Raw genomic sequence first — 16,014 nt, 5'->3', positions numbered from 1 at the left:
TTTTTTTTTTAAAGATTTTATTTATTTATTTGAGAGAGAGAGAATGAGAGAGAGCACATGAGAGGGGGGAGGGTCAGAGGGAGAAGCAGACTCCCCGCCGAGCAGGGAGCCCGATGCGGGACTCGATCCAGGGACTCCAGGATCATGACCTGAGCCGAAGGCAGTCGCTTAACCAACTGAGCCACCCAGGCGCCCAAGGCCCCAGGCATATTTAGTGTTTGATTTCACAATTGAAGAAAAACTAAATAAGATAACATAATTTATTATAAAAATTTTCAAATACATACAAAAGTAGACCGAATGTACTTATTGCTCAACTTCTACAATTATCAACTCAAGGCCAGCCTTGTCTTGTCTATACCCCATTCATTCCCATGGCCTGCCTAATTTTAATGCAAATTTCAGATATTAAAACATTTTATTTGTATACATGTCTGTATCTCTAAAAGAAGGGGACTTTAGAAGAAACAAAACAAAATACAGTACCATTAACTCACCTGAAAAATTAACAATAATTCCTTAATATCTTCAAGCATCCAGTTTGTATTTGCATTTCCCTTGAGTGTCTTATACATTTTTTAAGAATATAAACTTTACTTAGAAGGTTAATTGACTCAGGTTTACATTCTTGATTTCCAACTAAATTAACAACTGCTAAAAAAAAAAGTCACCTCATTATAACATAACAAAAGACACCTTTATAGCTCACATCAATTAGGAAATCTCAAAGGTTTTACGAGTTCTATGCCAGAAACGGGATGTAGACCAAATATATATTTATTATAAATCACAATATCACACTTAAAAAATGTTTAGATTTCTATAGTCATTTTACTAGGATTTTGGAAAGGAAAAGGGATTTGCTCAAAACACCATCTTGAGGGGCACCTGGGTGGCTCAGTTGGTTAAGCGTCTGCCTTCAGCTCAGGACATGAGCCCAGGGTCTTGGGATGGAACCCTGAGTCCAGCTCCCTGGTGGGCTGGGAGTCTGCTTCTCCCTCTCCCTCTGTCCCTCTCCCCCAACTCATGCATGCATGCGCTCTCTCTCTCTCAAATAAATAAAATCTTAAAAAAAAAACCCACCATCTTGAAATGGAAATATGATACATTATGCTTTTGCCTATCCCATTTTTTCTACATCCTCATTTATTAAGAGTAGGGAAGGGGTATTAATTCTGCCCCTTAATTCTAAGCTATAACATAGCACCATACACCCTGTGGTATTTCTGAAACCATAATAAAGGAAACTCTCTTCATGGTTAATTGCTAGAAAGCTTATGGCCCTTTTACAAGTTGTCCAAATAACAGGCAGAAAGAAGCCTAGTGAAGCATCTACCTTAAGCTATCCAAAAGTAATTTTCCTTGGGAGCCTGGCATTAAAGTTTATATTTGAAAAGATGGGACCTACCTAATTAAGCTGCATGTGAGGCCCTGTCATCCTCTTACTGTGTAACTTTAGGAGTTATAGTGCACAAGGGAGCCATACAATCTCCTATCCCAGAGTGTCTAAGTGCTTAAAGCATGGCCCATAGACAAGTTTCTTTATTCTAAAATTAGAACAGTTAGGGGCGCCTGGGTGGCTCAGTTGGTTAAGCGACTGCCTTCGGCTCAGGTCATGATCCTGGAGTCCCGGGATCGAGTCCCGCATCGGGCTCCCTGCTCAGCAGGGAGTCTGCTTCTCCCTCTGACCCTCCCCCTTCTCATGCTCTATCTCATTCTCTCTCTCAAATAAATAAATAAATAAAAATCTTAAAAAAAAATAAAATAAAATAAAATTAGAAAAGTCAACACTAATCCAATGGTCTCTTCTAAATGTACAACTTTATTTATAAGCCAGAGTTTGTATTCATCTAGTTTTCCCTTTTATCTTTATGATTTCATATACATGAGATTTGCGGGAATAAAAAGATACATGTTTATTTTGAGCTGAATATTCCTGGGTTATTCCTACTGAGTATGTCTAACTCCACAGCTACCACTAGCATGTAGCTAAGTGAGGTCCAAATTTTTTTTTTTTTTAAGATTTTATTTATTTGAGAGAGAGAGAATGAGAGAGAGCAAGCACATGAGAGGGGGGAGGGTCAGAGGGAGAAGCAGACTCCCCTCCGAGCAGGGAGCCCGATGCGGGACTTGATCCAGGGACTCCAGGATCATGACCTGAGCCGAAGGCAGTCGCTTAACCAACTGAGCCACCCAGGCGCCCAGTGAGGTCCAAATTTTTAACTGCAGCACAAAGAATGGCAGTGGGAGCCAAAAGGAATGTGTGTGTACACTTACTTAAACACACACACACCCACACACACACACACCCTTCTTCAAGGCAGTTTACTTGGCCTTTTGTCCCTTCCTGCATTGTATTAGGTGTGCAGAGGAGTGGGTTGGAAGGTGTTCACACTATACCGGGAAAAGGAAAGATATGGCACCTTGAGAGGGTAGCCAAATAGAGGCCAGATCACTCTGACATCTACCTAATCTCAATTCAACGAGTATTTATTAAATACCCTCTACCCCAGGGGCTAGAGGAAATTTAGAGATGAAGAGGATAGAGGCTCTGATTGAAAGCTATTTACAGAACAAATTTCACAAATGGCTTAAGGCACCTACAGAGAGAATGATGGAGGTGAGAAATGGAAGGAAGGAAGGTTAGTAGGTCTGGTCAAGAGGTACGAGGGGATGACAGAATTCTGATCTGCTTTGTGGTCCCTAGCTCCTCAGAAAGACATCTGATTGTTGTGGTACCACTCATTTCACAAAATCATCACATTCCACAATCATCAAAAACCTGGGAAGCCAGTGAAAGACACACACAAACAGACATCTCAGTTATGTTCTCTTTCTTGATTTTTCCACTTTTATTCCCTACATGGATGGACTGAATCCTCTATGTGGTAAAAGTAGTTAGGAGCCAGTCCCATTTTGTCCTGAGTTTATAACATTCACCTTACAAATTAACTCCTGAGTAACAGCACACTGAACAGCACTAGAAACATCTACAGGATAGTGACGTAGTAGGTGACTTATCAAATTTTCAATTCAACAGCATTTTGGTGAGGTTGCCTATACTTGGCCCTCACTTAAGATGTAGTTTCCGAATAACAAGAGATAAAAATGAAGATGTTTCAGGGGTGCCCGGGTGGCTCAGTTGGTTAAGTGTCTTACTCTTGATTTTGGCTCAGGTTATGATCTCAGGGTCATGGGGTCGAGCCCTATGTCGGGCTCTGCACTCAGTGGGGAGTCTCCTTGAGATTCTCTCTCTCCTTCTCCCTCTGCCTCTCCCACACTCTCTCTCTCAAATAAATTTAAAAAATTAAGATGTTTCAAGAAAATGATACCTTCTCATCTCTTTTGCTGTTCATTCACAATTAAAATCTCATAGAATACCAGAACTAGAAGAGTGTTTAATTATCCGTCTGATGTACATACCCTTTGAGCCAATAATTCCACCTCTAAATACAGCTGACCCTTGAACAACACCGGGGTTGGGGAACCGATCTCCAAGCAGTCAAAAATCTGCGTAGAACTTTTGACTCCCCAAAACTTAACTACTATTAAGCCTACTGTTGACCGGAAACCTTGCTGATGACATAGGTCAATTAACGTGCTTTGTATCTTATATGTATTATATGCTATATCCTTACAATAAAGTAAGCTAGAGGGACGCCTGGGTGGCTCAGTCGGTTAAGCATCCACCTTTGGCTCAGGGCATGATCTCAGGGTCCTGGGATCAAGTCCTGCATTGGGTTCCCTGCTCAGTGGGGAGCCTGCCTCTCCCTCTACCCCTCCCCCTGCTGGTGCTTGTGCTCGCTCTCTCTCTCAAAAATAAATAAACTCTTAAAAAAAAGTAAGCTAGAGAAAATAAAATGTTATTAAGAAGATCATAAAGAAGAGAAAATACATTTACAGTGCTGTACTGTAAAAAATTCGCGTATAAGTGGACTCACACAGTTCAAACCCATGTTGTTCAAAGATCAGATGTATCTATCCTAAAGATACACTGACACATATGTCAAATGTTATATGAACAAAGTTATTTGTCACAGGACTGTCTGTGATAGCCAAATATTGAAAATACAACATAAATATTCACTGATTGGGCATGGATTAAATAAATTATCATATTTCCATAAAATGGAATACTTTGCAACCATAAATAAGAATGAGGAAACTCTTTATATACTTATATAGAACGATCTCCAAGTTCTGAGATGAAAAAAAGCAGGTGTACTGTATGCTAGCATTTGTAAAAAAAAATTCAATAGGGTTAAAAGTATATACATATTATTTATAAACACCTATACTATCTCTAGGGGTCAGGGCATAAGAAAGAGGTAACACTATGATCCCTAGGAGGGGAACTGGTCAGATGTGGGTAGGAGCAGAAGGAACATTTTTCACTAAATATCCTTTTGTATCTTTTGAATTGTGAACCATGTGAATATATTTCTTACTTTAAAAAATTACATTATCAAATACAACTCCCCTATTTTACAGGTGAAGAAACTGAGGCCCACATTATTAAACAATGGCACTAACATACTCTTTAGTCAACTGAACCCATAACATCTACTTTTCATATAAGGCTTCTGTAACAGTGGTCTAACCACTTACCCCAAACCTCCCATTTCTCCAGATGGTTTGCTGGGAAGCAGCTAAGCAGGGGGTGTTTCTGAGCTTTACATATCCTGTTTTAGTGACAAATACCATAAAAGTTCCTGTTTCTCTTGCCCACTCTCACCTTTCTGTACGAGAAGATCAAGTATACAACTACATTCTTCACAAAGGCCTTTAGCAAAGCTTTTATTTGCCTAGTTTGAATAGGACAACTCAAATTTGATATGTCAAGCAAACAAACTGAAAAGGTCTTTTAGTTATGCAATGATAGAAGGGCCTAAGTCCAATGGGGAGTGGATCTCCCAGCTACTATACTCCATTTCTTGGATACCTTTGTTGTTGGCTAAGCCATATTCTGAAATCCAGCAATCACGAGATACACCCTTTCATACCCTCTTACTGGATCCTTTTGTAGTCTTGATACATTTCCAACATGCTAACCACGAATGCTTTAGTATGATTTTTGTAGATTTCAGTGTTTTGTAGACAGTGTGATAAAAGTAGAAAAAAGCACTGGACTAGACATGAGAAGCTCTGAGCTATAGACACAAGTACCATATATTAGCCACATGACATTAAGCAAATCACTTAAACCCAACAAGTACTAGTCTCTTTACTGCAAAATGGATATAAAAATACCTACACTCTGTCAATATCATAGGGTTGTAAGGATCAAATATGTTAAAATACTTTCTAACTCTAAGGTACAGAAAGGATGAAATATAATTAGTAATGGTTTGCTTACTCATTAGATGACAAAATTAATCTCTGAAAGGAGATGTCCAAGTCACACATAGGGCTCACTTTCATGTCACTTAAAGTATACAGTCTCTTACAGTTTGATTTAAAGAAAACAAGCTAATCAGATAAACATACATCAGCAAAGCATTGCTTTAACTGCCTTCCTGTTATAATCAAAGGCAAAGGTTCCCCTTGCTTAAAATTTCCTTTTTTTTTTTTTTAAATAGGTTCCACGCCGATGTAGGGTTTGAACTCACGACCCTGAGATCAAGAGTTGCATGCTCTACCGACTGAGCCAGCCAGGCGTCCCTAAATTCTCCTTTAGTTACATTATACAGGATTTTAATAATCTAGATCATAATGTTATTGGTTTGCCTGTGAATGCTGGGAATTAATTTGCACTAGAAACATCTACAGAATAGTGACGTAGGAATTAATTTGGTGTGAGGCAGAAACTAGAAAACATTTTAACTGCTATTTTACTCCTCCCTTCCCCCTTTTAAAAAAAGATTTATTTATTTATTGGAGAGAGTGTGCACATGCAGGTGGAGGGGCAGAGGAAGAGGGAAAGAGAGAGAATCTCAAGTAGATTCCCCACCCAGCTTGGGCACAACATGGGGCTCGATCTCATAACCCTGAGATCATGACCTCAGCCGAAATCAAGAGTCTGATGCTTAAGTGACTGAGCCACCCAGGCGCCCCGCCTCCCTCCCTTTAATTAACAAAGGATGACTTAATGAAAATGCACTGAAAGAATATACACAAAAATGAGAAAAGTTGTTTAATACCTCAGATTGAGGTTGCACAGTGTGTGGAAAACTACTGGGCTAGGAATCAGAAGCCCTGGGTTCTAGATCTGGCTCTTGGGACTTACTATCTTTGTGACCCTGAGGAACTCACTCTCTTCATTCATTCACTCAAATGTACTGTGTACCTATGGAGTGATGGAACTATGATGAACCCCTATCCTCAAGAAGCCCAGTCTGGAGAAGGGATACATACAAATAATGAAAAACAGTATAAGATGTACTAAGATATAGATCATGCACAGGGTTGTGTGGGAGCTGATAAAAAGTCATCCGAAAAGGTAGGGAGGAAAAAGGTAGGAGAGAGGAATGGGGGCCTGTGGGTACATAGTTAGCAGCATGCCTTTGCCTTTGATTTTGAAAACCAAAAGACTAAGTTCTAGGTGCTCTAAACTGCTTCAAAATTGTGTCAACACTCAGCACAGTCTCATTAACACCTCTACTACCTATTTAGAGAAAGACTCAACCTGGCTGAAAAGGTCCTCTAATATTTCACTGGTTGCTAGATTTGCTCTCTATAATGTATAGATTCCCTCCAAATCATTTCTCCTTGTAATGCAGGTATCCATCTCATTACACTGTACTGCATAATGTTCTCAACCTACAAAAGCAGATTGTATACAAAAGTCTAGGGCCTTTGTGTAAAGGAAGAGGTAGGGTGGACCCTCCTCAACCCTTTCCTTTTCCGCAGCGCTTTGCATTCCTAAGGATGGGCCCCTCCTCTGCTTGGGAATGTTACCTAAATCTGAAATGATACCACTCAAAGCGTGGAACTTCAAAAGCATTTCCTTCCCAATCCCTACTGTAAGCTTTCTTTTGGCATAAAAGGTTCGTTTTAATGTATAAAGTATCAGACTCCTGATGACTTCTCACAGCAAACTACAGAAAACTTTTGATTTCCTAAATGGCTGTATTATGCTAAAAGCTGCATGTGGGAGTACCCGCATCAACAACCTGCCCTGTCTTCTCCCCTCTCTTTCCCCCCAGTCATTCCTGGCTTGCCAACTTTTTTTTTTTTTTTTTTTTAAGTGGGCTCAAGGAGCCCACCACAGGGCTCGAACTCACGACCCTGAGATCAAAATCTGCGCTGCTTTACCAGCTGAGCCACCCACACGCCCCCTGGCTTGCCAACTTTAAATGGCAGAGTTATCTGGGGGATGCCTGGTGACTGACTTATCTGATGTCTTCCACTAGTTAAAGTCGTCTTGTCATTGTAAACACTTGCTTTTCCAGAGATAATTATGCCATCTCTTCTTTTGTAGCACTTCTGGTGAGGAAGGCACAAAGAGGAATCCACAGCAGAGCCAAACTGGAAGTAGGAGGGGTAAAGACTCAAAGTTCAGAGACTCCACAGAGTATGGCATAAATTGTTTTATTCACATTCAGCCTAGAACCTTTACTTTTTTCTCAATTCAAAATTGAGATTATAATCCAAAGAAAAACTGGATCGAGGTTTTCAAGGGCTAATACCTGTTTCACAAGTAGTGTTTACCATGCCTTATCTCATTCAATCCTCACAACAGCTCCCCATTCTAAGGACTATTAGGAAAATGAAGTGAAGGTGCACCTGGCTGGCTCAGTCAGTGGAGAATGTGACTCTTGGTCTTGGGGTTGTGAGTTTGAGCCCCATGCTGGGTGTGAAGATTAAACATAAAACTAAAAAAAAAAAAGAAAGAAAGAAAAAGAAAAATGAAGCAGATACTTACACGGGAAGCTTTTACTTTTTTGTCATATACTCCTAAACCACTTGAATTTTTTCCTATCAATCATGTCCTTTAGAATAAATAATCCCATTTCCTACATGGCTAAGTACAAACTTATCCCCTTGACTTTCAAGGTGTTAGACAAATACGGCTCTGGTCTCCTTTTCAATTTTAATCCACTACTTCCCTATCTGTTCTGTTGTCTTATACTCTTAGCAAACAATCCCAGGGAATTCTCTTACCTGACTTAAATGATAACACACTAACAAGGCTAGTCTCTAATATTATGGGATCAACACTTTTTTCTCTCCCTCAGGGAAGTTGTGTCCTTAATCAAGTGTCAGGTAGGTTTATTCATAAATTAACTTATGCCAGTTGTGCTTATTAATGTAAGAATATAATTTAATAAAGTATTACATAAAGCAATTAACTGTAAGTTACAAGAGGAAAACAGCAGCAGCTAATATTGAGTACTTGCTACCTGCCAGACGCTGTTCTAAGTGCTTTACATGAACTAACTCCTATAATCTTCACAAGAACCCTAGAAACTAGGTACTATCATTGTCCCTATTTTCCAAAGGAGAAAACTGAGCAACGTGCCCAAGACCTGTATAACTAATAAACGGCAAAACAATTTGGCTCCAGAGCTTAAGAATTTAGCTACTATACTACATGGACTGTCTGGTAGTTGTTTCCATGAAAACCAAGTTGAAAGCTTTGGAAAGACTAGATAAAAATGAGTCACACAGATACATACAACTACTCAACTTTACCTTGTACATCAAAGTAGTAGCCATAAATAATATGTCAACAAATGAGCATGGCTGTGTTCCAATAAAACTATTTACAGAAATAGGCAAAAGGCTAGGACAAGGTTTGGCCCTCATGCTGTAGTTCACAGATTCCTGGGGTCCACAACCCAAGAAAAGCCTTATTTTAAAGAATGGCAAAAAGATGTTTATGCTTTAAGTTAAGATCAAATGGTTAAGGTCTGTGTGTAACTAGTATCTGTAGGATTCTCTAACTTATTTTTTTAGTTGGCCAACTATTGGCCCTAATTGCATCAAATAAGAGGGCAACTCTGGTCTTGTAAGAAATTTGTGCCATCTCTCCTGTCTTTGTGCTTTTGCCAAAGCCACCCCCTCAACCTGGAGAACCATACTTCCTCATTTCCATTTGGAATCCCACTCACCCTCAAAGCCTATTATCTAACCACACATACTCTTTCAAACTAGATATCATCTCTTCTTCCTTTGAAAACCTACAATAATTAATTTCTACTTATGGGACTTACTTTGCTATGTTTTCTAGTATAATTATTTGTATACTTCAACTATCCCTACTGTTCAAGTACAAGCACTTTGAGGACAAGAACAATGACTTACTCATTTTCCTATTCCAGGCAACACCCAGCACAGTACCTTACACATAGAAGGTTTTCAGATATTTCTTGAATTGTGTTCTGACATTCTTCTGTTTTCAGTGACTGAACAGAAAGAACACTATACCAACTCCCCCAAACCTATATTCAATTCATATTGCTATCACCACACCTATCATCTAACTTGGTTATGACTTTAAACTTTAATTATAGTTTAATATTTGCAATGCATTCACTAGTACAGATTAGTATGGGTGTACCTGTATATAAAAATTATCATCTCTACAGCAAAATTGCTGATAATTTTTTTGTTTTTAAGATTTATCTGACAGAGAGAGCGCATGCGCGCATGCACAAGGCGGGGAGTGGCAGGCAGAGGCGAGGGAGAAGCAGACTCCCTGGGAGCAGAGGCCCAATGGGGGCTCGATCCCAGGACCCTGAGATCATGACCTGAGCGGAAGGCAGATGATTAACCAACTGAGCCACCCAGTGCCCCCAAAATCGCTGATAATTTGAAAGGAATTGTTAAAATCGCCACTTACTGGTTAATCTTGGGTAATCTTTATATTTATTTAAATATAAAATATATTTTATAAATATATTTAAAAACTGTGTATTTAAGCAAAACAAACAAACAAAAATGCTTAATTCAAACTTGAGATCAGGATTGTGCTTTCCTTATCTCCGTATTCCCAGCAGTACTTAATAGATACCTGGGTCTAAATCACTCCTTTCACAAAGTGTTTAGGAAGCATGGCCTAAGCTCAGAGTGAGTTAGAAGGGCTGGGATGGGAATTCAGATTTCCTGATTCCTGCTCCAATATTCTAATTCAGGAAGACAGTGCCTTTTTACTTATTTATTTATTTATTTATATTTTTTTAAAAGATTTATTTATTTATTTGAGAGAGAGTACATGGGAGGGGGGAGGGTCAGAGGGAGAAGCAGGCTCCTCGCTGAGCAGGGAGCCTGATGCGGGACTCGATCCCGGGACTCCAGGATCATGACCTGAGCCGAAGGCAGTCGCTTTAACCAACTGAGCCACCCAGGCGCCCCAGTGCCTTTTTACTTATTTGTTTAAAAATTTTTTTCCATTAAAAAAAAATTATTTATTTATTTATTTATTTACTTTTTAGACAGAAAGAGAGAGAGAGACAGCACGAGTGAAGGGAGGGGCAGAGGCAGAGGGAGAGAATCTCAAGCTGACGTCCCCCTGAGCATGGAGCCTGAGATCATGATCTGAGCTGAAATCAAGAGTCAGATGCTTAACCAACTGAGCCACCTGGGCACCCCGACAGTGGCTTTTTATCTTTTTTTTTTTTAAGGTTTTATTTATTTGACAGAGAGACACAGCAAGAGAGGGAACACAAGCAGGGGGAGTGGGAGAGGGAGAAGCAGGCTTCCCGCTGAGCAGGGAGCCCGATGTGGGGTTCGATCCCAGGACCCTGGGATCATGACCTGAGCGGAATGCAGATGCTTAATGACTGAGCCACCCAGGCGGCCCAGACAGTGGCTTTTTAGAGGTATACCTAATCCTGCAGTTCAAATGCTGCAAGACTTAGGGAGCCTCACCACTGTCTTCCCCTTTTTCATACTGCTGATCAGAACTAGCAGCTGTGTTCCCACAGTGGTGACCTGGGCATGCATATTTGTGGTGTCCCAATTGCCAAAAATGCTGATTCAGATTTTACGTGCCTGCCTATCTAAAAAGGCTACTTAAATACACTGGATGAAAACATCCCCAACTCAAGAATTCGGGATAAGCACTCAAATGATCTTTTAGCATTTTTTAAAAGGTACTATTCAGATGTTTCAGTGCTGGAATGACGATGACCAGTATTGGGGAAAGGGGTTAGAAAAAGTGACGTCACTTAGGCAGTTCATTCTCTCTCTCCCTGAGAGGTAGCCAAGTTCATATTCTAAACAGAGCTACTGCAAAGGATTCCAGTTCTAGTGCTTAGATTCCAGTTGCATCACTGTTTTCACACTGTCAGCCTTCACTGCTTTAACCATCTTAATCTGTAAAATGGACACAGGAAGCAGACAACAGCCCTGTCTCTCAGTTTAAGAGAGAGATACTTTACTAACAAAAATCAGTTCCATATACTATTTCTAGCTATTCTATCCCCCTCTTCCCCCTCCCCTAGAGCTTTATTTATTTATTTATTTTTAAAGATTTTATTTATTTATTTGACAGAGACAGAGAGAGCGAGAGCAGGAACACAAGCAGGGGGAGTGGGAGAGGGCGAAGCAGGCTTCCTGCCAAGCAGGAAGCCCGATGCGGGACTCGAATGACCCCGAGCAGAAGGCAGACGCTTAATGACTGAGCCACCCAGGCGCCCTCCCCTAGAGCTTTAAACAATAGTAAAATCATCTTCAACTAACAAAAGAGACGAAGCAACCCTGATAGTTCACAGCTACTACAGCATTTTTATCTTTCTGGAAGGCAAGAGCCACTGTAAGGCTCTCTGAGTCACATGTGAAAAAGATCCCAAGGGCATAAATTAAGGAATGGGAATAAGGATGAATTCCATTACTCAGTCTAACAAAGAATAAGAATCCATTATGGTCGATCCTGGAGTCCCGGGATTGAGTCCCGCATCGGGCTCCCTGCTCGGCGGGGAGTCTGCTTCTCCCTCTGACCTTCCTCCTTCTCATGCTCTCTGTCTCTCATTCTCTCTCTCTCAAATAAATAAATAAAAAATCTTAAATAAAAAAAAAAAAGAATCCATTATGGTCAAGAAGGCATAGTGCTCTGTGACACAGGTGACATCAAGATGAATAAAACTGTCCCTGTCCTTGAGGAGCTTACAATTTAGTACAAGCACACAAACTATATTAACAGGCAGAACAAAGGAAGTACCAAGAAGTACAAAGTTCTTGGGGCGCCTGGGTGGCTCAGTCGTTGAGCGTCTGCCTTCGGCTCAGGTCATGATCCCAGGATCCTGGGATCGAGCCCCGCATCGGGCTCCCTGCTCCGTGGGAAGCCTGCTTCTCCCTCTCCCACTCCCCCTGCTTGTGTTCCCTCTCTCGCTGTGTCTCTCTCTGTCAAATAAATAAATAAAATCTTAAAAAAAAAAAAAGAAGTACAAAGTTCTCTAGGAGGTGAATCACTACCAATCACTTCACTTCAATTTCATGTTAACAGACTAAAACATCCAGGTAAGGGACACCTGTTGTACTAACCTGATTAAGAGAAGCCCCGAGTGAAACAACTCCAGTTGAGATCTATGGAAACGGATGCTACAGTGAAACATTATCTGCTTATCCACACCTTGGCTAAACCAAGCTTACCCAGAGATTGTTTCAAGAATTATACCAGGTTAACCAAAGAAATACTTATATAAGATACAGAGAAGGTGGAAACTGGAGACAGAGAAGTCCCCAACAACTGATGTTGACTTAGGTCTGTGGCAAGAAGACTATGCAAAACCCAGACCAAGATTGGGACTGGGGATTTTCCCTTCTAAAGTTTTCTCTTTTCCATCACTCACCCCCAGAATATCCCAGCTCTTCTGCACCTCACCTGCATAGGGAGGGGAATTCTCTCCAGATTTATGCCACAGTCTAGCAATAACCACTCTGGAAAGACGCACAGTGTTTAAAAGTTGATAAGGTTCTTGTTCACCCATCAGCTTACTAAGTCCTGAATCAAGAGACTAGGGATCCAGCTCCACTCTGCCCTTTACTCTGTGTGACTTCGGACTAGTCATCCAACTGCTTATTACTTCGTTTCCCTATTGCTAATTCTGGGATTATGAGGAGACTGGGATTGAATTGGATGACATCTGAGGTCTAAAAGCTTCTTGACCAGCCGGCACAGAGAAACACTGGACAAAGAGCCCGTTGAATAAATAGCGAGGTCGGCCACAGGGAACAAGCGAGAGGGACGGCAGGCCCGTTTTATAGACGGGGAAAGTGAGGCATCGAACACCCAGCCCCAAGGTCACTCTAGCTGTCACTGTAGGGGCCCGGCCGAAAGCTCAGTTCTCCAGACTGCCAGTCCGGGCCCTTTCTCCTTTCGCAGAGCGGAGAAGAGTGGCGTGGAGGGTCCTTGTCCCGGGGGGAAAGGACTGTGCCCATGCCAGGGGTGTGAGAGGGGCGGTGGGTGCTTACCTTCCAGATCGAGTCTCGCCACCGGCACCTCTCTCTTAGAACCTTAACCCGTCACCACCCCGACGACTCTTCGGAAGCCCCCTCCACTTCTGCCGGGCTCGACGTGTCCACGACCGCCACCGAGGCCGCGGATTCCCGCCCCTGCCCCGCCCCCCGCCTCGTCGGCCAATCCTTGCGCAGGATTTCGGAGCTCCCGCGGATTTCACTGCCTCTGCAGGCTGGAGAAGCCTTACGTCACGGGCGCGCGTGCCCGCGAGGTCCTGCCATTTGCCTTTCCCCCACCTTCTCCGGAGTCTAGACCCCTCCCAGCCGAGCCACCGTGCGAGAGTTCGTCCTGCCGGAAAGCAGCACGCCACCGCGGCATTTCACGACGTCGGCAGTGAAAGGCCCGAAAACACTCTTGTTTTGCGCCTACGGCTGGGCGAGAGGCACCGCGATGTTCAGTGCGGGAGACGAAGACGACACCGACTTCCTTTCGCCTAGCGGCGGGTGAGTGACTGAGAAGCGTGGGACAGAGGGCGTAACTGAGAGAACTGGGCAAATGGTGGGAGGGGTCGCTCTCATATTAGACTTCTCTCCAACTTCCGGGTCCAGACCCCTGCCACATTCCGGTGCTCTACAGGTTTCAGAATCCGGGCAGAGCTCGAAACTGTGCCGTGTCTGTCCACCTCGATTCTGGACCTGGCATGTCCCATGTCACTCAGCCTGGCCCTGGGCTTCGCCTTTTGCTTTGTGGGTCAGTTTCTCCTTCTGTGAAATGGAGGTGATTACTGATGAGAACATCTGCCTCAAGAGTTTTTATAGGAGTCACCTGGGGCTGATATGAGACTTTCTCTTCCCTGTGGACAAAGCAGTGACACTTCAGAATTGGCCCTTGTGGGTTAGCTTCCGCATCTTTCAAGGCCTAGCCCGGATGTCACCTTTTGGTGCTTTCCCTTCTCCCACAGACCCAGGCAGAATGCATTGCTTTCTCTTCCTTATTCCCACAGTTAGGCTGATTACCTCTATCCTTGCAACACCGAACCTACCGGATTATGAACCCTGACAGAACAGGGACTTGCTTTTGCTGTTCATCTGTGTCTAGCGCTCAGCACAGTATGTCGTGTGTGCTCCGGAAGTGCCTGTTGAATGAATGATAGCTGTGAAATTGAACTTAAAAGCTCAAAGCCAATGTAAGAGACTGCAGTCGCTATGCCTTGCCCCCAGTCATTATATATGCTAGCCTGGGGTGCAGGACTTCAGGAGGCAGGGTTTTGTCTCTTCCCATAATCAGTTTAGCCTTTTCCCTCATGTTGTGTCAGTAGACAGCTTGACTCCTTTGAAAGTGAGCTACCAGTACTGATCCTTACAGAGCCCTTTCTTTGAACGTATGTTTAACAAATTTAAGAATGTACAGAGGAGTGATGCATACACCAACATACATTCCTCATCTTACTGCTAAGAGGTTACAAAAATGATTAGGCTACTGTCCCTGCTCTCAAGTTGCTTCTTTTGGAGAGTTCAGTACAAGAATGACCATAAAATGACATCAGCTCTCTTTTGGTCTTGAATAGGATCTTTTGAATTACACTGTGACTGGCTGTATATTACCTACCCTTAAGTCCTTTCTTCACCCTTACCACCCTGTTCCACACCTGCTCTCACTTTAGATGGTCTATATCCACTGAGTTCCGCTTTGGGTTCTTTAAGTTGCTCAGTTATTTTGGAGTTAAGCTATGCTTTGGTCCCTTTTTCCCTATTCCACCCAAAACACTCACTAAAATTTCCACATAGTCCAGCGTGCTGCTGTTGACTGTGTAGTCACCTTTTTGATTTAGGTTTAACTCACCTATTAAAAAAAAAATCTGAGGGGCGCCTGGGTGGCTCAGATGGTTGGGCGTCTGCCTTCGGCTCAAGTCATGATCCCAGAGTCCTGGGATCGAGCCCCACATCGGGTTCCCTGCTCGGCGGGAAGCCTGCTTCTCCCTCTCCCACTCTCCCTGCTTGTGTTCCCTCTCTTGCTGTGTCTCTCTCTGTCAAATAAATAAAATCTTAAAAAAAAAAAAAAAACCAAAAATGATGAGCTAGCAAATAGATTCAGGTGAAAAATAAAGAGATGAACCCAATTTAAAACGAGCAAAAGAGGGGCACCTGGGTGCCTCAGTTGGGTAAGTGTCTGCCTTCGGCTCAGGTCATGATCCCAGGCTCCTGGAATCGAGCCCCGCATCGGGCTCCCGGCTCACCGGGAAGCCTGCTTCTCCCTCTCCCACTCCCCCTGCTTGTGTTCCCTCTCTTGCTGTCTCTCTCTCTCTGTCAAATAAATAAATAAAATCTTTACAAAAAAATAAGCAAAAGATTTGAATAGATATTTCTCCAAAGAAGATGTACAAATTGCCAATAAGTACATAAGAAGATGCTCAACATCATTAGTTATTAGGGAAATGCAAATCAAAGCCGAAGAGATACTGCTTCACACCCACTAGAATGGCTGTTATCAAAAAGACAATAATGTGCTGGTAAAGATGTAGAGAAATCGGAACCAAATACAGGCAGAACTCACTGTATGGTAGTGAGTTACTGCAAATGTGGCCATGCAAGCTGAAACTGTACAAAGCAAGCTTAATAGGGCGCCTGGGTGGCTCAGTCGTTAAGCGTCTGCCTTCGGCTCAGGTCATGATC

The 16,014-nt window shown here is 42.5% G+C and overlaps 2 protein-coding genes across 3 annotated transcripts in view; one reads left to right on the top strand and one right to left on the bottom strand.

The window, feature by feature from the left end:
- SLC31A1 (solute carrier family 31 member 1) overlaps window positions 1–13,515 on the bottom strand; it is a 40,169-nt gene extending 26,654 nt beyond the window's left edge. Inside the window, exons 1-2 of one of the 2 annotated variants that reach the window (XM_081803413.1) lie at window positions 13,357–13,497; window positions 7,726–7,814 (exon numbers count right to left, since the gene is read on the bottom strand). The gene's annotated coding sequence lies outside the window, so the exon portion shown is untranslated. Of the gene's footprint in view, window positions 1–7,725; window positions 7,815–13,356 lie in introns of both variants that reach the window. The other variant, XM_006735105.3, reaches the window with a different exon arrangement.
- A 173-nt stretch (window positions 13,516–13,688) lies between these two features.
- Window positions 13,689–16,014, top strand: part of FKBP15 (FKBP prolyl isomerase family member 15) — a 60,278-nt gene continuing 57,952 nt past the window's right edge. The window contains exon 1 of the mRNA XM_006735110.3: window positions 13,689–13,845. Coding sequence (XP_006735173.1) covers window positions 13,793–13,845 — 53 coding nt within the window. The 5' untranslated portion in view covers window positions 13,689–13,792. The remainder of the gene's footprint in view (window positions 13,846–16,014) is intronic.

The sequence above is a fragment of the Leptonychotes weddellii genome, chromosome 14, assembly GCF_054177405.1.
Source record: "Leptonychotes weddellii isolate Sample4059 chromosome 14, ASM5417740v2, whole genome shotgun sequence".
NCBI lineage: Eukaryota > Metazoa > Chordata > Mammalia > Carnivora > Phocidae > Leptonychotes > Leptonychotes weddellii.
Note: the sequence above shows the minus strand (reverse complement) of the source record. Positions and strands in the feature narration are given on the sequence as shown.